At 58.0% G+C, this 20,385-nt stretch overlaps 1 protein-coding gene across 4 annotated transcripts in view; it reads left to right on the forward strand.

The window, feature by feature from the left end:
- CACNA1S (calcium voltage-gated channel subunit alpha1 S) overlaps positions 1 to 20,385 on the forward strand; it is an 89,291-nt gene that overhangs the window by 28,022 nt on the left and 40,884 nt on the right. For all 4 annotated transcript variants that reach the window (XM_089773632.1, XM_075910480.2, XM_075910483.2 and 1 more), the window contains exons 7-22: positions 2,494 to 2,597; positions 4,617 to 4,762; positions 6,587 to 6,668; positions 7,905 to 8,065; positions 8,408 to 8,633; positions 9,642 to 9,849; positions 10,030 to 10,150; positions 10,606 to 10,720; positions 10,855 to 10,948; positions 11,684 to 11,753; positions 12,240 to 12,372; positions 12,613 to 12,742; positions 16,412 to 16,471; positions 18,372 to 18,478; positions 19,037 to 19,124; positions 19,478 to 19,585. In XM_089773632.1, the coding sequence (XP_089629758.1) occupies positions 2,494 to 2,597; positions 4,617 to 4,762; positions 6,587 to 6,668; positions 7,905 to 8,065; positions 8,408 to 8,633; positions 9,642 to 9,849; positions 10,030 to 10,150; positions 10,606 to 10,720; positions 10,855 to 10,948; positions 11,684 to 11,753; positions 12,240 to 12,372; positions 12,613 to 12,742; positions 16,412 to 16,471; positions 18,372 to 18,478; positions 19,037 to 19,124; positions 19,478 to 19,585 (1,953 nt within the window). The remainder of the gene's footprint in view (positions 1 to 2,493; positions 2,598 to 4,616; positions 4,763 to 6,586; positions 6,669 to 7,904; positions 8,066 to 8,407; positions 8,634 to 9,641; positions 9,850 to 10,029; positions 10,151 to 10,605; positions 10,721 to 10,854; positions 10,949 to 11,683; positions 11,754 to 12,239; positions 12,373 to 12,612; positions 12,743 to 16,411; positions 16,472 to 18,371; positions 18,479 to 19,036; positions 19,125 to 19,477; positions 19,586 to 20,385) is intronic.

The raw sequence follows: 20,385 nt of genomic DNA on the forward strand, positions 1-20,385 counted from the left end.
GTATTTTAGCTTCTGATCCTGCTCCATTAACTGGCATCACTATATTAGGCATCCAATCACCACCAACCTTCTTGGTGAAAACCAAAACAAAGACGTCATTAAGCATCTCTGCCATTTCCACATGTTCTGTTATTATTCCCTCACCTTTACTGAGTAATGGGCCGGTCCTCTTGCTTGTAATGTCCTTGTAGAATGTTTTCTTGTTACCCTTTGGCTGTGTCTACACTGGCCACTTATTCCGGAAAATCAGCCGCTTTTCCGGAAAAACTTGCCAGCCGTCTACACTGGCCTCTTGAATTTCCGGAAAAGCACTGACGATCTAATGTAATAGCGTCAGTGTTTTTCCGGAAAAACTATGCTGCTCCTGTTCGGGCAAAAGTCCTTTTCCGGAAAACTGTTCCGGAAAAGGGCCAGTGTAGACAGCAGAGATTTCTTTTCCGCAAAAAAGCCCCGATCGTGAAAATGACGATTGGGGCTTTTTTGCGGAAAAGCGCGTCTAGATTGGCCACAGACGCTTTTCCGCAAAAAGTGCTTTTCCGGAAAAGCATCCTGCCAATGTAGACGCGCTTTTTCCGAAAATGCTTATAACGGAAAAGTTTTCCGTTTCAAGCATTTCCAGAAAAGGGTGCTAGTGTAGACGTAGCCTTTATGTTTCTGTCTAATCTGATCTCGTTTTGTGCCATGGACTCTCTTACTTTTGTCTCTACCTACTTGTTTATAGGCATCCTTTGTAATTGGCCTGGATTCCACTTTTTGTAGGACTCTTTTTATTTTTTAAATGTAGATCATGGAAAATCTCCTGGTTAAGCCAGAGTGGCCTCTGTCCCACTGTGAAACCCTCTTGCACAATGCCGTTATGCCGATTATTTTCAGGAATAACGGCGTTGCGCAAGAGGGTTTTTCTTGTGCAAGAAGGGGCCGTGTAGACAGCTCCTTCTGGCGCAAGAGCCTCTTCTGCAAAAATGGCAGCTCATTAGGTATGCAAATGAGGCTCAGCAATATTCCACGCTTAGCCTCATTTGCATATTTCTCATGCAAGAAGCCGCGAGTGTAGACATAGCTCATGTGCCCTTCCACCGTTCATTTCGTGATCACTTTGTCAGCTGCTCCCCTAGTAGCTTTCTCCATCTTCTGAAATAAAAAATTCTCTCTACTTGGCTGTGTCTACATTGGTGCGATCTTGCGCAAAAGCAGCCGCTTTTGTGCCAAAACTTGCTGCCTGTCTACACTGGCCGCAAGTCCTTGTGCCAGAACACTGACGTTCTAATGTATGAAATCAGGGCTTCTTGTGCAAGAACTCTGATGCTCCCGCTCAGGAATAAGCCCTCTTGCACAACTGTTCTTGCACAAGAGGCCAGTGTAGACAGGCAACATGAATTTCTTGCGCAAGAAAGCTCGATGGTTAAAATGGCCATCGGAGCTTTCTTGTGCAAGAGAGAGTCTACACTGGCACGGATGCTCTTGTGCAAAGGCACATGCCAGTGTAGACACTCTCTTCTGGAAGAGTTTTTGCACAAGAACTCTTCCGCAAAAGAGTTCTTGAGCAAAGTCATGCCAGTGTAGACGTAGCCTAGCTACGGTCTAAGAACTTGATGGATAATCTGTGCCAGCTCTGTTGTTATCCCAACAGATGCCTGGGTGCCTGAAGTGTCCACAAATTAGCTCTGCTATATAGTGGAGAGGAAAAGTCAAATGTTGTCTAGGGGCCCTCAGCAGGGCTCATACCAGCATCTGCCCTCCCCCCTCTTACCTCACTGTGCTTTAGCACCCAGCTCCCTGCCTAATGAGTGCCATTGAGCTGAGAGAGGGTCCCTCAGTCAGGAATCGCCAAATGCAGTTCTGCTGCCCTCAGTTCACACAAGGATAATAAACCTTTAGTACTCCTGCCCCAGGAGCAAGGAGACTGGGGATCCCAAAACAGCCAGAAGAGACTGTTTGGGCAGGCAATCCCATCATGCTCTGAGGCATGGTGGGCGTGCCTATGCAAATATGATCAGCTCCTGCAGTCCTCTTCCACAGCTCACTGCTAGATGTCAGTGGAGAGCGCATTCAAACTCTGCTCACCTCTTTAACACTCTTCACCAAGAGAGCTCAGGGCACCTCACCGGCTTCATCCTGACACCCCACTGGGAATCAGGGCTGAGCTATCATCCCCATTGCACAGATGAGGAACTGAGGCCTGTGGCTAAGTGACTTGCCCAATGCCACACAAGAAGTCTGTGGCAGAATAAAGAGTTGGCTCTTCGCTGACTTAAGCTAAGGTCCTGGTCAATGGCCCTTCTGGTCATTGGGTAGGGGCAAGCCTGAAACCTGATGCAAGTCCCTGCTCAGCCACAGACTCCCACTGTAACCATGGCCAAGTCACTTGTCTTCTCTGCCTCCGTCCCCCATGTGTAAAGACTCTGAGGTGCTTTGCTACTCCAGGGTAGCAAAGGGCTGGGCCAGGTGGGTTTGTTTCTCCCTCGGGAACTTGGTCTGTCTCTTCCTGCTCAGGTGAACGACGCCATCGGGAACGAGTGGCCCTGGATTTATTTCGTCAGCCTCATCCTGCTGGGATCTTTCTTCGTGCTCAACCTGGTGCTGGGCGTGCTCAGTGGGTAAGGCGCGTGGACTGCCCCCCGCTTGTCTCTCCAGCCCAGCAGGCGCCTGCCATGCAGGAGATGGTGAAAACGCGGGGCCAGGCCCCACTGAGTTTGGTGATGTAAACACAAGGCCTGAATCTGGGTTTTACTTTTTTTCTTCCCTTCTTCCTTGGTACCAGAAGCCTCAATTGTCTTCCCTTGTCTCTCGGAAGACTCTGTCTACTGTGGCGGCACCTCACCGCCCCGTCCGGCCCGGGGCCCGATGGTGTTAGGTGCTGTGCAAACACGGAACCAAAAGACAGCCCCTGCCCCAGCGCGGTTTCAATAGTCCCTGTGAAATTCCCTTCTCTTCCCAGTTCACCAGTGGCACTTCCTTGGTCGCTGCAGCAGGGCTGATTCAGCAAGGGCCTCAGTGGCTGAGCCCAGGGCCCTGGGCTAACGGGGGCCCACAGAAAGATCTCCGGGCTGCCAGAAGTGCAGCTGTTTTTGCAGTGCCCTCATAGCCAGACGCCCTAGACTGCAGCCGCTAAAGGCCCTGACTTCCAGCCAGGGCCGGCTTGAGTCATTCCTGCGCCCCGGGCAGCAGGCGCACAACGCATGCGCAGCCCTGCCCCCGGCGCGCTGCACACCTTACAGCTGCCATTGGGCACCCCCCATAGGTTGGTGCCCCGGGCAGCTGCCCAGCTAGCCCCCCCTTAATCCGGCCCTGCATCCAGCCCTGCTTGATGGCGATGGGACGCAGCTACATGCATTGGAGCTGTAAGCGCTGGGAATCTCTGTCCATGTGCTTCCCCCATCTGCAGGCTCCGCCCCACTGCTCCCATTGGCTGGGAATCATGGCCAATGGGAGCTGTGGGTGTGGGTGTTGAAGGCAAGTGCAGGGCAGCATGCAGAGCCACCTGCTCCCTCCCCTCCCCAGGGCCTGTGCCACTAATGGGGACGTGCCCCAGGTAAGTGCTCCATCATCTAACCCCCGTCTCTGCCCTGAGCCACCTCCTGCTCTGAGCCACCTCCTACACCTTAACCTCTGCCCGGACCCTGCACCCCCAGCCCACCTCCTGCCCTGAGCCCCCTCCTGCACCCCCAACCTCTCAGCCCCAGCCTGGAGCCCCGTCATCCACAGCGCCTCCCCAGAGCCAGCACCCCCTGTCAGAGCCTCATTCCCCATCCTGCACCTAATCCCCTGCCTCAACCCACAACCCCCTCCCATACTTTGAGCCCCTTATTTTTGGCCTCATCCCAGAGGCTAGGGGGCCCCACAAAATGTAATACCCTCCAGTCATCCATAGAGTTTTCTGGCTCAGACAAGAAATTAATTTGGTCCTGCCAGGAGGGTGGGGGGCTGGACTCGCTGACCTCTCAAGGTCCCTTCCAGTCCTAGTATTCTATGATTCTAAAACGAGCAGGTAAAAAACCACAGACAGACAAACTCTCCTCCCTCCCACAACACACCAGCCATCCCTCCGAATGGAGCGCAAAGAGGCCAAAGCTGTTTCCCCCCAATGAGTCACCATTGCTACGGCGCGTGGCGGGGAGTGCGCACAGCTGGCAGTCCCGGTGTGAGCTCCCCCTGTTGCTCTGACGCGCTGTCTGACTTCCTCAGGAGCAGCCATGGGGGCAGCCAGCAGGGCTCCTAATGTTAACCTGCCCTCTGCACAGTCCAGCGGCTGCACTTGGCTCTGTGGTCTCCTGCAGCAAGAAGTTCCACAGGATGCCAATAAAAAGTGAGGACTAGGGAACTGTTTCCAGTCGTTGGCTTTGTATTCCTCCTCATACCACCACCACTCGTGGTGCGGTATTGCGCAACAGACGGAAAAGGCAGGACTGATCCTTTCTCAGTCTTCAGCTGAGTGAAAGGAGTAACTCCATTAGCTGGCAGCAGTAGTAGGCTCTTATCCTTCCTGGGAACTAGCCACTAGACTGGGACATGGCACACACACAAGGGGCACATCCCATGAGTCAGGTCTGGATTGAAGTCCCCCCACGTGGTCCCTTCTCTGTTTGCCTCATGCTAGCCCGGTGGCTTTCTTCCAGGGAGTTCACCAAGGAGCGCGAGAAGGCCAAGTCGCGGGGCACATTCCAGAAGCTGCGGGAGAAGCAGCAGCTGGAGGAGGATCTGAAGGGCTACATGGACTGGATCATTCACGCCGAAGTCATGGACAGCCACCGGGCCAGAGAAGGTACCATCCCCACCCCGGCAAAGCCGGGCCTGGCTTCCCTGTTGCTTCTGGAGAATGGTTATCCTCCACTGGGCGGGGATCGGGGGAGTGTCCGTGCAGAGAGCCTGATGGGAGGAGGGGGGCTGGCTCCTAGTTTACTCATTGAGGGAGGCTGCCCTTCCCTTGACGTTATCCAGGCTGAATGATTAGAAACTGCTTCAGACCCGCCATAGATGAAGAGTTTTTGGAGAGGAAGGACAGCCTTCTATGGTGTAGGACAGGCCACGGCCTTGGGAAACCTGCAATCTGTTCCTGGCTCTGCCACTGACTGACTGGGCGGCCTTGAGCCAGTCACTTTGCCAATGTGTGCCTCAGTTTCCCCCTATGCAGTGGGTGCTAATATTACCCTCTTTGGAGCTGAGCTCATTCCCATTGGTGAAGGGCTTTGAGTGGAAGTTGCTCTAGAAGAATTATTGGCAACTTCCCCTTTCCCATTACCTTTTGATTGAACTGGAGTGCTGGTAGCTGCTTGGCTCATAGTCCCTTTGCTCCGTGGGGTGTTTGAACACAGCTTGGAGCCATGTATAGTGAGAGCATCTCTGAGCTCCACCACTGGTCCATTGCCAGCAGCTACACTCCATGGTGTCTAGCGCCTCGCCGATTCTATGCACATTACCGTGCCAAAACTCCTTTTTCCCTGGCTGGTTCTGTGGTGTGGGTGTGTCTCTTGGGGTGGCTTGTGTCTCTTGGGGCATTAGAAGGGAACCCTCCTTGGCGGATGTGCTGATCAGGGTACCTCTCAGGGCCGTCACTCGGTTACCAGAGCCGATCATGCAGTGACAGCATGTGCTAGGCCCAGGAGTAACTCGCACGGAAACACTTGCGGCCGCCCCTTCCCTGCTCCGTTACCTGAGCTCGCTAGATTAACGGGCGCTTCGGTGCGTCTACACTAGCTGCAAACACGCCTCCCATGCTAGTGTTGACTTACTGTGAGGTAGTGTGGGTACCTTGCTGGTTGCTATGCTGGGCAGGGGGTTGTGAGTGATCTCCACTGGCTGCTGGCTGCAGCACGGCCCAGCAGGGCGGGGGATGAGTCATTATGCAAAGGGGGTGTCGAACCTGTCTGACCAGTTATCTCCCAGGGAGCGGAACAATGGGAAGGAGGGGAGTGGAGCCCTGGCTGGGGGCAGGGCTGGAAGAGTGAGTTAGGTTTCTGGCTGGTTTCATGGAGGAAGCAGCCTAGGGAAAGGGGCTGGGATTTAGGGGCCCAGTCTCCCCTATCTCAAGGGGGGCTGAGGCATCCTAGGCCTGCCCTGGAACCAGATGACATCTGTGCTGTGCTGTATCCTGGAGAAGCAATAAACTCCCTCTGTTCTACTGGCTGGGGGAGTCTGTTCGTGCCACTACGGGGGTGCAGGAGACGGGAAAACCCCAACACGCTGCCACACCTACCCTTAGAGCCGGGGCAGGCAAGGTCCGGCCCAGGTGCTGGATTCAGCCTGCCAAGCTTTTCAATCCGGCCGGCATGGAACAGCCCAGGGCTCAGAGCGGCTGCCTGCTCCATCTGCCTTTCTGCGCCAGGGGTGGAGGGGAAGCGGCAAAGCTCCTCCTTCACCCACTCTCCAGCCCCACACCCTCTCCTGCACCCCAATCCCTGGCCCCGAGCTCCCTTCTGCACCCAGCCTCTGTCCCAGACCAGAGAAAAGTGCCGCCCTTGGTCATTTACAACATTTTGGAGTGCCCCCCTCATCAAAAATGATTGCCCGCCCCTGCCTCAGTTTCCCTTCCAGGAGGCAGGAGGGCTCTGCGGGGGGAACCTACTGACCCTCCGTCGCTCTCGCGCAGGGATGCTGCCATCAGAGGAAGGGGGCTCCGAGACAGAGAGCCTGTATGAAATCGAGGGCATGAACAAATGGATCCTCTTCTTGTGAGTACGCTCCCGGGCTGCCCCGGCCTCTGCCTCCCTCCCGCCTGACACAGGAGCCGCTGCAGCCGCGAGCCCCCCCCCACCCCGGCAGAGCTGGCGTTGTTATGCTGGGGGTGGACACGCCGCGTTCAGTGCAGGTGGATTTTGCTGTGTCTGGCTCTTGAAAAAGCCTGCCCAGGTGGTCCTGCCCCTTCTTTTGGGGGCCGCTGGGTCAAGCGCCTGGGCACTGTCCTCCCGCGCAGCTCGCCCCGGCTCCGGGGGTGCGTCAGCAGTGTCAGGAAATCCAGGGTCATGCCGAGCTGTGACCGGGTGATGCCAGCATCTTTAAAGAGCAGCGTCCTCTCCAGAGGACCAGCTGCTGAGCGAAGAGAAGGCGTCTCTTGGACACTGCGCTAGGCAAGCAGCCAGGACACCTGGGTTCTGTTCCTGGGCGAGTGCCTTTAGTTCTCCCATCTGAAAAATGGGGATAAATGACGCACACTTCCCAAGGGCTTTGAGACCCCTTGTTCAGCAATGCCCCAGGGTCTCCTCTGTTTAAAGGACTGGGACTCTGCAGCTTAGCAAAGAGGAGACTGGGGGGGCGGGGGAGATGATAGAGGTCTATAAAAACAGATTGGTGTGGAGAAAGCGAATAAGGAAAAGTTATTCACTTGTTCCCATCACACAAGAACGAGGGGTCACCAAAGGAAATGAACAGGCAGCAGGTTTAAAACAAACCAAAGGAAGTTTTTCTTCACACAGTGCAGTCAACCTGTGGAACTCCTCGCCAGAGGAGGTTGTGAAGCCCAGAATTTCATCAGGGTTCAAAAAGAGCACGATCAATTAATGGAGCTTAGGTCCATCAATGGCTGTTAGCCAGGGTGGGTAGGAATAGTCTCCCAGCCTCTGTTTGTCAGAGGCTGGGAATGGGAGACCGGAGAGGGATCACCCTGTTGTGTTCCCTCCCTCTGGGGGAGGCATTGCCCACTATTAGCAGATAGGACGCTGGGCTGGATGGATCTTTCGTCCGACGCAGTCGGGCCGTTCTGATGTTTTTATGTTACTCTGGTTCATCCCCGTTTGGCTTCGTGGCGACTGAGTGGGGCCTTTGATTGGGAGGAATAGAGATCCCCCGTCTGCAGACCCCTCTTTCCTGGGCCCCTACGAGCTGGCGGACAGGACTCTTTGCAATGATTCTGCCCTCTGGGGCTGGGTGGCGGGAGCCCCGGAGTCACCCCGCTCGGCCTTTCTCTCCAGCCGGCATTGGAGGCGATGGAACCGCCTGTACCGCAGGAAGTGCCGCGAGGTGGTGAAGTCCAAGTTTTTCTATTGGCTGGTGATCCTGCTCATCATGCTGAACACCCTGGCCATAGCGTCCGAGCACCACCAGCAGCTGGAGTGGATGACCTATGCGCAAGGTGAGCAGGGCAGCCTGCTGCCTGGGAGCACACGAGGACTTGCACGGACGTGCGTGCCCACCCACGTGGGCACACGCCTGCACGCCACGCACACACAGGTGGGCATCCGGGCTGCAGGCTCTCCCCAGGCCTGTGTGTACGTGGGGCCTCCTCCTGGCCTTGTGTTTCACTCCCGCTCCCCGTGCACGGACATGCCTCTTGCTGGGGTGGGGAGGGACGTTCTGGGCAGGTGAGTGTAAGTGGGGGGGCAGGGGGTGAGGGAGGGGCGGAGGAGGAGGCCCTACACGAGGGGGATCTGCCCCGCGCTGCAGTGCACCGACCGGCCGGGTTCACTGCTTGCAGACAGCGCCAACCGGGTGCTGCTGGCGCTCTTTGCGGCCGAGATGCTGCTGAAGATGTACGCGCTGGGCCTGCACCAGTACTTCATGTCCCTCTTCAACCGCTTCGACTGCCTGGTGGTGTGCATCGGCCTGCTGGAGATCGTCCTGGTGCAGCTCGGCGTCATGTCGCCCCTGGGCATCTCCGTCCTGCGCTGCATCCGCCTGCTGAGGATCTTCAAAATCACCAGGTGGGGGCCTCCCTCCCCGGGCCGGGGGGCTGGGCTGGGCTGGGAGGCTGGGGCGTCCTCCCTTCGGAGACCTCAGGCGTGGCCGCAGGGACAAGCTGCTGAAGGCTGAAGAAAGGGAAACTGAATTCTCTGGCCCGCTAACTGCAGGCCAAGGGCAGGAAACTTAGATTCTTTTATAGCTCTGGGAGGGGAGTGGGGTCTAGTGGTCAGAGCAGGGGGCTGGCAGCCAGGACTCCTGGACTCTATCCCCAGCTCTGAGAGGGGAGTGGGGTCTAGTGGTTAGAGCAGGGGGGCTGGTAGCCAGGACTCCTGGACTCTAGCCTCAGTTCTGGGAGGGGAGTGGGGTCTAGTGGTCAGAGCAGAGGAGGTGGGGAGCGGGGGGGCTGGCACACAGAGCTCCAGGACTCTAATCTGACACTGACTCACTGCTCCCTGCCCAGCCCCCCAAGTGGATGAGGCTGCCCTGCGGGTTGGGGGGCATACCGAGCTCTGAGTGGTACCTGCAGCCCTGCTGGACGGAGGGCGTGGAGGGTGCAGGGTTCAGCCGCTGAGCAGCTCCCAGGAACGGGTTCCTCCTCACGCCCCACACAGCAGGGCAGCTTTACTCTTCCTCTCCACACCTGGGCAAGGGAGGCACGGAGGGGCGAGGGCCATGGTGAGATGTCTGTGGCGAAGCCCGGAGCCGAGGCCTGGGATGTGTTTCCTAGTGGTTAGCGCAATCAAGGGGCCTGAGTTCCAATCCCAGCTCTGCCACGGGCCTGTTGGGGGAGCAGGAACACATCATGCCCCCGTGCCTCAGTTTCCCCACCTGCAAGAGGCGGACAGTGAGCCTTTGAGATCTGCTGATGAGCAGCCCTACAGAAGAGCTCAGCATTTGTTCACATCATCTCCTGCCTGGCACCTTGCCTGAGGCATGCGGGCGACCTCAGCCACGCAGAGAGGGGTGTCCCTCAGCACCCTGCTTGTGCACCCCTGGGCGTTAGTGCTTAGTGCCTCTGCTTGCCCTAGATACTGGACCTCTCTGAACAACCTGGTGGCATCCCTGCTGAACTCGGTCCGCTCCATCGCCTCCCTGCTCCTCCTCCTCTTCCTCTTCATCATCATCTTCTCCCTGCTGGGCATGCAGCTCTTCGGGGGCAAGTACGACTTTGAAGACATGGAGGTGCGGCGCAGCACCTTCGATAACTTCCCCCAGGCGCTCATCAGCGTCTTCCAGGTACGGGGCGCAGCGGGCACCCACCCTGCTGATCCAACGCGGGCTGGAGTCAGGACACCTGGGAGACAGTGGGACTTAGTGGTTAGAGCAGGGAACACGGCGTCAGGCCTCCTGGGTTCGGGTCTGTTCCTTCTGATCCAATGGAATGGTTCTGCCTGATTCGCTCACACCCTCTCCCAGATCCTGACAGGAGAAGACTGGAATTCAATCATGTACAACGGGATCATGGCTTATGGAGGGCCCTCCTTCCCCGGCATGCTGGTCTGCATTTACTTCATCATTCTCTTTGTCTGCGGGAACTGTATCCTCTTTCTAGCCAGTTGGGAGTAACAGCTGGGTCTTGTCCAGCCCAGTCCCCGGTAGCCTCAAATCACACGGGGCTCAGCACACACTGGAGAAGGGCTCTGAGGCTGGGGATGTATGTTCAGACATCATAGCACTAGGGGTGGGGTGAATGGCGAAACAGGCGCGGGGTTTAAAAGGGTTGCAAAAATGACTGGGTAGCTCGCTTGGTCTCCTGCCTTTGGATCCCACCGCTGACACCAATGGAGGTTCGCTGGTTACAGGAGGCAGCTGTCTGGGGTATGCAGAGGGCTTATTACTGAGCCTGGGGCTCTCCCCATCTGCCTGCGTACATTGTGTACTGTCATCACACAGGCTCTTGCTAAGCCCTGCTCTTGAAGAAGCAGCCGTAGAAGGGGCGACCCCCACATAGGGGCATGCTCCCTAAGCTTCCTTAGCTCCACCCCCTCTCAGATATCCTGCTCAATGTCTTCCTGGCCATCGCTGTGGACAATCTGGCTGAGGCTGAGAGCCTGACCTCCGCCCAGAAAGCCAAGGCGGAAGAGAAGAAGCGGAGGAAAATGTCCCGGTCAGTACCACCCCCTGCTGCCCAGGGCTTGCGAATCGGTGAGAGCGGCCGGCCTTGACATCGTCTCGGCAGCGTGCGTCGCGTCTCTGCGGCAGCCTCACTCCCCACCTCTCCTCTCTGCTTCTCCCGCCCAGGGGTTACCCAGAGAAATCGGAGGAGGAAAAGCTCCTGTTGGCCAAGAAGCTGGAGCAGAAAGCCAAGGCCGAGGGAATCCCCACCACAGCCCAGGTCAGTGTCGATACCCCCACATGGGCTGGCGAGGCCACCGTCCTGCCTGGAGACCCGCCCCGTCTCCTGCCGCCGCGCGGGGCTCCAGCTTGGTGGTGGCGTGGGACCAGCGTCAGGCTGGGCGGCTTCTCTCAACCTCACCGCACTGGCCTGTCCTCTCCAGCCTTCCGCCTGAGGGCCCGCTGCTCTGTGCTTCCAGCCGGGCCAGAGCAGCCTCACACACGGCCTTCCTCCGGGACTTTGGGCTCCGCTGGCCTCTGCCGCCAGCTCACCTGGTCGGGGGGAACTTTCCCCTCGCTGGGGCCATGGTACGTCCCTGAGCAGTTACCCCTTCCCGTTCTTCGCCCAGGTGTGCATGAAGGCCAAACCCATGTTCCCTGGGCACGGGGATGCCTCAGGCAGGCACGTGGGGTGCCCAGTGGGCCCAGGATGAAAGGCCCTGCCGCATGGGGCTGTCCAGGTGGTGTTTCCACCCCAGATCTGTATGCACTCACAGGCACACGGCCTGTCGGTGGCCTTTGTCGGGGATACCCCTGGCTTGCCCAATGGCTCTGTAATGGCTGTGGGGTGCAGGGGGAGCGACAGGCCAGCGATCCTGGCTCCCCTGTCCCATGCTTTTGGTTGTAACGATCTGTGCTGCAGTAACGCCTTGGGCCAGGCTGTACAAACAGAACAAGGACGTGGCCCCGGGCGGTTTCGCCAGACGCGCTGCAAGTCGCCTCTTTCCCTCTGCAGTTAAAGGTGGACGAGTTTGAATCCAACGTCAATGAGATCAAAGACCCCTACCCCTCTGCTGACTTCCCAGGTGAGGCTCTGGCTAGGGGAGGGGCTCTCAGAGGCAAGTCCCATCAGAAGGTGCTGGCCCCAGGAGAGCAGCCAGCCAGCGCGTATTAGGATGCCGGAAGCCGGGAGGGGGGGCGGGAGTTGCTTCCAGCAGATGCCCAGCTGCAGGACATGCTGCAGCTCTCTGCGCCTGTGTGGCGGAGGCGTGGGTGGGGGGCCTGGCTCTCCCCGGGAGGGGGTATCAGACTGCACATGCCTCTCCCATTGCTTGTGACTTGCTTCTCGGAGGTGCCCGTCCCCTTCCCGCTGGGGGCAGCGTTGGGAGGGACTTACGGAGCCAGGAGGTCGGGGATGCCCCCGGCTTGCCCAATGGCTCTGTAATGGCTGTGGGGCGCAGGGGGAGCGACAGGCCGTCCTCCGAACTGCAGCAGCCACGCTCAGTCTGCTGCCTGCTGACGCGGGATGGGCCCAGCCCGTGAGCTCGGAGCGACTGACTGTCCCCCCCCAGGTGACGATGAGGAAGATGAGCCGGAGATCCCCCTGAGCCCCCGGCCGCGCCCGCTGGCAGAGCTGCAGCTCAAAGAGAAAGCGGTGCCCATGCCCGAAGCCAGCTCCTTCTTCATCTTCAGCCCCACCAACAAGTAGGTGCCACCGGGACTCCTTTGGGCTCAGCGGGGCCAGGAGAGCCGGCCCTGCCCGTGGGCTGCCCCAGGCTGCTACGGAAGCGGGCAGGGCGGGCACATGGAGCCTCACGCAGGGCTCAGCCCGGGCGCACCCCTCCCCAAGCTCCAGGCCGGGCTGTGAGCTCCCACCAGCGCCCCCCACCCCGTGTCACTCCCCCCAGGAGCAGCGTCTCAGCCGCCTCCCCTCTCCCTCCCCAGGATCCGGGTGCTGTGCCACAGGATCGTCAACGCCACCTGGTTCACCAACTTCATCCTGCTCTTCATCCTGCTCAGCAGCATCTCCCTGGCCGCGGAGGATCCCATCCAGCCCGATTCCTTCAGGAACCAGGTGCCCCGGCGGGCGGTGGGTGGGGGAGAGCGGTTTGAGCCACCGGGGCTGCCTGCCGTGCCCAAGGAGAGTTTGGGAGAGCGGCCTGGGAATCAGGACCCTGGCCCTGAGAAGGGAGTGGTGTCTAGTGGTTAGATCAGGAGCCAGCCCCGCTACGTTCTGCTCCCAGGCTTAGAGACGGGCATTCAGGACTCCTGGCGGCTCAGCTCGGCTCAGCCAGGGGACTCGTGTCGCTCTGCCGGAATCAGGAGCCCTGGCTCTGGCAGGAAAGTCTGTTCTGTAGCCACAGCAGGGCTCTGGGTGCTGGCTGCAGCCTGACACTAGCTCACCTAGTGGCCTTGGGCAAGTCACTTCTCTGTGCCGCACTTCCAGTCTGTAGCCGAGGGTAATAACGCTGCCCCGGGAGGGTAAATTGGTTCCCCACTGGGAGCTGCTCGGTGCCCATGGTGTTGGGAGCGGTTGGGAGGCCTCCAGTGCGGTGGGAAGCCCTGGAGATGCCACCAGTGCAGCCTGAGTTAGTCACTAAACTCCCCAGCCGGGCACGGGCCATCGGGCAGGGTGGGGCGGGGCACTGAGGGGCACCGAACAGTCGCTCTCCCAGGGCTCGCCTGGCTAGTTCGTGCTCAAAGCCAAACCGACCGCCGCGTGTGGAGTCAGGACTCCTCTCCCAGGCCACACCAGCTGGCATCAGGGGCGTGGCCTGTTTTTTGCCTTCCTGTGGGGCACAAACCAACAGGGTATAAAACAGCCCCCTGCCGTTGGTGGGCCCTCGATCCCTGCACTGCCGGTGGTGCGCGACGGTCCGCAGGCTGTCACACTCGGATGCGGCGGTGGATGTTGCTTTATTGACACGGGGGTCTGGCGGTCCTTGAGACACAGGCTGGTCTCGTCTGGCCTCAGCCTCTCTGGCTGTGCACACGCGTAGACCACACAGGTTCAACCCAAATACGTTTCCGGAGAAGCCAAGAGCCCATTACTCACCCTGCTCTTCCCCCGGCCCGAAACGTGGCGGGCGCAGCTCGTGTGACTGACGCGCTGCACAGAGCAGCATGGGAGAGTCCAGCGTGGGTGTCAGCCAGCGCGGGAGGTTGTTACAGCCGGGCCGCATGTGGGAGGTGGCTCTGTGTCTAGCGCAGGGTGGCTGGGTGGGGGTAGCGCTGGCGAATAGCATTGTGGGGTCTTGTCCCTGTCCTGAGTGGCTTTAGGGAATCTGCCTTGTTGCAACGGGGCTGATAATACGGTGTCATCTTGGTGATGAGCTTTGCCACCCGGCAGCACCTAAGTTGCTGCTCGACAGGCCTGCACGGCAGGAAGTGAAGATTAACGCTGCTGGGAGTGGCGCTAATACCGCTACAGCTGCCGGGGGATTAGAGGAAGCAGGGATTAACATCTCCCTGTCTGGCCAGATTGGCTCCGTGACCCGAATGAGCACAGAGAGCGTCGGCCTCAGTGTCTTGTCCCATCAGCGAGACAGCAGCTCTGAGCTGAGGCAGCGATCAGGGGACAGTGAGAACAGCTGTGAGATTCCCCAGGGATAGCTCCCATCCAAAGATTGAGCAGGCCTGTTCCTACAAGCTGAACCTCTCTCATCCGGCACTGTCTGGTCCAGCAACATCCGTGGCCCGGCATGATTTGAGTGAGCCAGGTGTCCGCTTGTCATGGGCGTGGCCAAGTTTCCTGCCGTTCCTTAAAGTTGTACAGCCCCCAGGCATGGCTGTCAGTGTTCTGCGCTGTCGGTTAGCTCGAATTTACCCCTAAGTGTCCTCATAGACTCCTAGACTTTAAGGTCAGAAGGGACCATTATGATCATCTAGTCTGACCCCCTGCACAGTGCAGGCCACAGAATCTCACCCACCCCTTAGAATAATCCTCTCACCTAGATCTCAGATATTGAAGCCTTCAAATACTTTGGAGACCCCAAGATGCAGAGAATCCTCCAGCTGTGATCTGTGCCCCATGCTACAGAGGAAGGCGAAAAACCTCCAGGGTCTCTGCCAATCTACCCTGGAGGAAAATTCCTTCCCGACCCCAAATATGGCGATCAGCTAAACCCTGAGCATGTGGGCAAGACTCACCAGCCAGACACCCAGAAATTCTCTATAGTAACTCCTATCATCCCTCCATTGACCTATTTCCCACTGATAATGAATGGTCAATTAGTTACCAAGATCATGGTATCTCATCAAACCATCCCCTTATCATAGAATCATAGAGCTGGAAGAGACCTCAGAAGGTTAGCAAGTCCAGCCCCCTGCTCTAGGCAGGACCAATCCCAACTAAATCAACCCAGCCAGGGCTTTGTCAAGCCGAGACTTAAACACCTCTAGGGATGGAGACTCCACTACTTCCCTAGGGAACCCATCCCAGTGCTTCCTCACCCTCCTAGGGAAATAGTTTTTCCTAATATCCAACCTGGACCTCTCCCACCACAACTTGGGACCATTGCTCCTCGTTCTGCATCTGTCACCACTGAGAACAGCCTCTCTCCAGCCTCTTTGGAACCTCCCTTCAGGAAGTTGAAGGCTGCATCAAATCCCCCCTCACTCTTTGCCCGGTAAGCAGTGGCGGCCTCGGCAAAGCTGCTAGGCAACATTGACCTCCCACGGTCCAGAAATGTCTCTGGTTCGGCACCAGTCAGATCCCGAGGGAACCGGACTGGAGAGGTTCAACCTGTGCTTAAACACAGACTCACAGAACACTAGAGCTGGAAGGGACCTTGCAAGGGCATCAAGTCCAGTCCCCCGCCCCTCTGGCAGGACCCCGCCCCGTCAACACCGTCCCCCATAGATGTCTGTCTAACATGAGATCAGATGGCACCACCGAGGCACTTGCATGAAGCCAGTGCATCTCCTAGTATGTTGTCTGGCCTGAGTTGCTTCCTGCCTCTTCTAGGATGACAGGAAACCGTTCTAGAAATCCTAGAACGGCTAGTTTCCCAGAAGCCTCAGCAGCGTGGGGGCACACGGCTGCGGTAAACTAGGACTGATCTAAAAAACCGGAATCAAGACGCCTGGCTTCTGCCCCTGACTCTGCCACTAACTGCCTGTATGATCACTGGCAAGTCACTTAACCTCACTCTGTGCCTCAGTTTCCCCATCTTTAAATTATCTAGAACTATCATGCTTTGGACAGAGAGCACCTTTCATCGGAGAGCCCCAAAGCACTGTCACTAGCCCTCATTTTTCTTATGAGTGAAACTGAGGCACAGAGACGGGCAATTACATGCCCAAGGGGGCCCACCAAGATGCTGACAGAGCTGGGAAAAGAACCAAAGAGTTCTGACACTGTCGGCGGTGGGTCTTTCCCAGAACCGAGAATCAAACACTGAAGGCCTGCCCCTAAATCCCCAGCATTAATCTCTGTCCCTGTCCAGAGATGGGACCAGTTGGCAGGAATCCTGGGTCCCAGGCTTTAACCATTGGACTGCCGTGCTCTGCCAAGGGCAATCCTTTCCTACGTGTTGTGGGGGCTGGCGGCTTAGTTCGTTAGTGGCTGTAAATATGCTGTCCCAGCCCACAGCACATCTGCGTTAGTGCTGCGTTTGTGATCAGCGCCCGGTGAGCAGTTTGCATTCAGCGGGGCCGTGTGCCAGAGCTCTCGGCTGCAGGACAATCCAACCACGTCTTGCATCTCAAGTCACCAAAACCTCTGCCTGGTTTTTCTCCTCAGGTCCTGGGATATTTCGACATCGGCTTCACCTCCGTGTTCACCGTTGAAATAGTCCTGAAGGTGAGTCACGCAGCCCGTCCTACTGGGGACGGTGTGTACTGGGGTGACCCCGCCCGCGTGGAGAGCTGCCGATGGGGCCGAGTGGAGGCAGGAGTCAGCTGCAGTGAAGGGGGATCTTTGCTTGAGGCTCCTGCACACAGATACTGAGGGTTCGCTGGCTGTCTGGCTGCCAGTCTGTGCCGCAGTGTCGCCACTGGGGGGGCCTCCGAGGCACCGCTGGTCAGAAAACGTTCCTTACAAGTTTTGCGTTAGTTTCACCGCAACAGAATTTGTCCATGAGGTTGTGTCGATTTTGACAAAGTCCATCAGAATGCACGAGCGGCGTGGAACCGTTCAGAATGGCGTTTAGAATTTGACGGCCTTTCTTTTTTCATCTTCACCTTGTTTCATAACATGGCAGCAGTAACGGTGTGTAGCATGTTTCAAGCAATGCGAATTAGCACCTGCTATTGAGGTATGCCCTGAAAACGCCCTATTGCTATGACGTGCCATAAAAGTAGAAATATTGTTGTAATTGATTTTATTTGAAGCCTCCTCAAGGCCAGCTGCCCCTGGCATGCACTGAAACATTTTGTCTTTCCCTCTAGGTCGGAATGGCTCCTGTTTGTGTTGTAACGAAATAGCTTGGCTCGCAATGCAAACAGGAAGCATTTTGATCTAGGAGAGAAGACAATTCAATCAGTGCTAAGCAGCAGCTGCCCTTAAGTGGTTTAAAAATTCACAGATTCACAAGCTGTGTCTACACGGCCACTTTAGTCGTTCCGGAGTATGAAAAAAGCCCCACTTCTCTCGAGTGACAAAAGTTTTAGTGCTGAAAGCGTCAGTGTAGACAGTGCTTTATCGCCAGGAGGGAGCGTCCTCATTTGGGGAGGTTTTCTTTATCACCGGGTGAGCTTTCTGCCCGTGATAAAGCGTGACTGCTGTGGCCACATGACTGCATCTCCTCGCAATGAAGCGTGACTGTAATGTGGGCCGTGCAGACGTACACATAGATTCCAAGGCCAGAAGGGACCGTTTCTTACGTTCATCTGGTTTGACCTACAACGTGACACAGGCCCACAATAGCACCAACTGCAGAATGCCTAGAGAAAAACATCCCTCTTCAGTTTAAAAATTGTCGGTGATGGAGACTCCGTCAGAACCCTCGGTAAATTGCTCCAGTGGTCAATTACCTTTACTGTACAAACTTTACCCCCGTCTGAATTTGTCACGGTTCCACTTCTACCATGGCTCCATATTGTGCCTTTTTCTGCAAGACCAAGACAGCCATTATTAAATATTTACAGTAAAATACTTGAATAATGATATTACTTACTCTGTGACGCGAGTAGTAGTGGCGCAGGCTACATGTCATGAAATCATATAAAATTAGTAAACAGTACAACCAGAAAGAAACTGCAATAGGAAACAAAACAGACAAGTGTTCCAAGAGCAATATTGTTCAAAGCTTCCCTTTCCCAGAGATTTTGCAAATACGGGTTTTGTTCCAGCGGAAACAGAGCCAAATGAGGATGCATCGAACTGTCTCATGAAGCGGAAACGCTGCGTTTTGACCCGCCCTGCCCCGGAGTCCTGCCCCAGACGCAGCGCTCAGAGCAGGCACGGCTGTACAGTGGCTGGATGGTAGCCCCAGGGCGGCGTTTCTGTGGCTCTCAGTCCCGTTCCTAGGCCACAGGGCCATCACCCTGGGTGGCTGGCCCAAGAAAAGGACTTTCCTGGGGTGACTCCTGTGGGGCAGGGCGGAGGGGCAGTGATACGTGATTCGCTTCCGTTGCGGTGCCTTGTTTGTGGGGTCGTTCTCCTGGGCTCCAGTCTGGCTTGACGAGCAGCAGTCACTACAGAGAAAGGGGATGAGAGGTGCTCTGCCCTGTTCCCACTGGCTCCCCTCTGCTCCCTTCAGATGACGGCGTACGGGGCATTCCTGCACAAGGGCTCCTTCTGCCGGAATTACTTCAACATCCTGGACCTGGTGGTGGTGGCCGTCTCCCTCATCTCCATGGGAATTGAGTAAGCGCCCCTGGAGCCGCAGCACCGCCCGCCCAGATGGTGCCATCTGCAGTGGCAATAGGGGCAGAGATGGGCCAGGCCGCTGGTCTGTCTAGCCTGGTACCTGGCCTCCACCAGGACTTGGTGCTGCAGCTGGGAGGCATGCGCCTGGGCAGAGGGGCAGATGGAGCGCGGGGACTTCTGCCCTGGAATTGCCTTCCCCTCCCCAGGTTCCCTCTGCGCCCCTGGGTCTGTCCCTCACGGGGTGGGGATTTGGCCTAGTGGCTCGTGCTCAGGCCCAGGACATCGGAAGTCCCGGGCTCTGGGCCCAGCGCTGAGGCTGCGTGCCCCTTCCAGTGATGTGCGGAGAGCCCGGAATTCCACTGATGGCAGACGGGCTCCCTTGGGGCTCTGTCAGCCCAGCATCCAGCCTGTCTCCTGCCCCCGCGGGTCCAGCTCCCCCGCCCACGCTGCAGGGCTCAGGTGCTGACTCTGCCCTGATGGGTGGCTGCAGGCAGGCCTGGCTCTGTCTGGCCCTGCCCAGGCTGGAGGGGTCTCCCCGTCTCTCGCCCTCCCCAGGTCCAGTGCCATCTCTGTGGTGAAGATCCTGAGGGTGCTGCGAGTCCTGCGGCCGCTGCGGGCCATCAACAGAGCCAAGGGGCTGAAGGTGAGAGCGAGGCAGGTAGAGGAGGAGGGTGAACTGGGCTCGGAGCTGCAACAGGAGCCCAGTGTCTGCCGGGCCCTAGGCCCAATCCTGCAGCGCCAGGCCTGGCTGCGCCCCCGGGCGGGTGTTTCACTAGGTGTCTGGGCAGCTGGGAGGCAGCATGTTGCGATTGTACTAGGTCCTCCAGCTGCTCCCCTGTGCCCAGGCACGGTGCCAGGGATGTGCCGGTCATGTTCCCTGCAGGCTGGCCCGGTGCCGGGCCTGGGCCGGCTGTTCCTCCTGCCCCCAGGCATGTACTCCCAGCAGGACGGGGTGCTGCGGGCCCAGCCTATCGCTGCCTTGGCCTCTCTCTACAGCACGTGGTCCAGTGCGTCTTCGTGGCCATCAAGACCATCGGCAACATCGTGATCGTCACCACCTTGCTGCAGTTCATGTTCGCCTGCATCGGGGTGCAGCTGTTCAAGGTGAGCGCCCCCGGGCCAGAACCTGGCGCTCGCCAGCCCCCAACCCGAGGAGAGCTGGGTGGAGCCGAGCTCGCGCAGACTCCTGGACGTGGCGCCGGTTTGCTGCCTTCACGTGGAGGCCGGCTCCCATTAGAGATGCAGGGAGGCCGTATCCTGAGAAGGACCCTCTCCGGTCAGGCCCCTTGGGGGGTACAGGTTGAATCTCTCTGGTCCGGCAATAGGCCCACGGATGTTGCTGGACCGGAGATGCCCTGGACTACAGAGTGGTTGCCAGCGGCTGGGAGCAGGGCCAGTCCAGCAGGCTGGCAGTCCTGAGGGCCAGCGGGGCCAGTGGCAGGGAGCATGGTGAGTGGCCCGGCTGGAGGGCCAGCAATCTGTGGGACCGGTGGCCAGGAGCGGAGTCCCACTGGGGGAGTCTGTGAGGTCGGTGGCTGGGGGTAGCAGAGCCCACTGGCCAGAGCCAGTGGCCAGGAAGCTAGCTCCCGCCTCTCCCCCCAGGGAGAGCCCAGAGGCCTGACCTCCCCTGGCCCGGCAAGCTCCCATGTTTGGGACGAGCCAGGTCCCAGGGAGCCTGTAACAGCGAGCCGCAGGCAGAACAGGGCAGCGTGCGCATAGTCGGTGTCCAAGCAAGGCAGCTTCTCACCCCGTGGGCAGAGACCTGGTCTGGGGTGTCAGTGGAGCTGGGGGTCTCTTCCCAGCTTTGCCACTGACCTGCTGGTTGACCTTGGGCCAGTCCCTTCCCCAACTGTGCCTCAGTTTCCCGCTGCTGGCTCCAGCTCCCGCCGTGTTGCAGGATCACA

Source organism: Pelodiscus sinensis, chromosome 27 (genome assembly GCF_052426305.1).
Source record: "Pelodiscus sinensis isolate ZL-2025 chromosome 27, ASM5242630v1, whole genome shotgun sequence".
Lineage (NCBI taxonomy): Eukaryota > Metazoa > Chordata > Testudines > Trionychidae > Pelodiscus > Pelodiscus sinensis.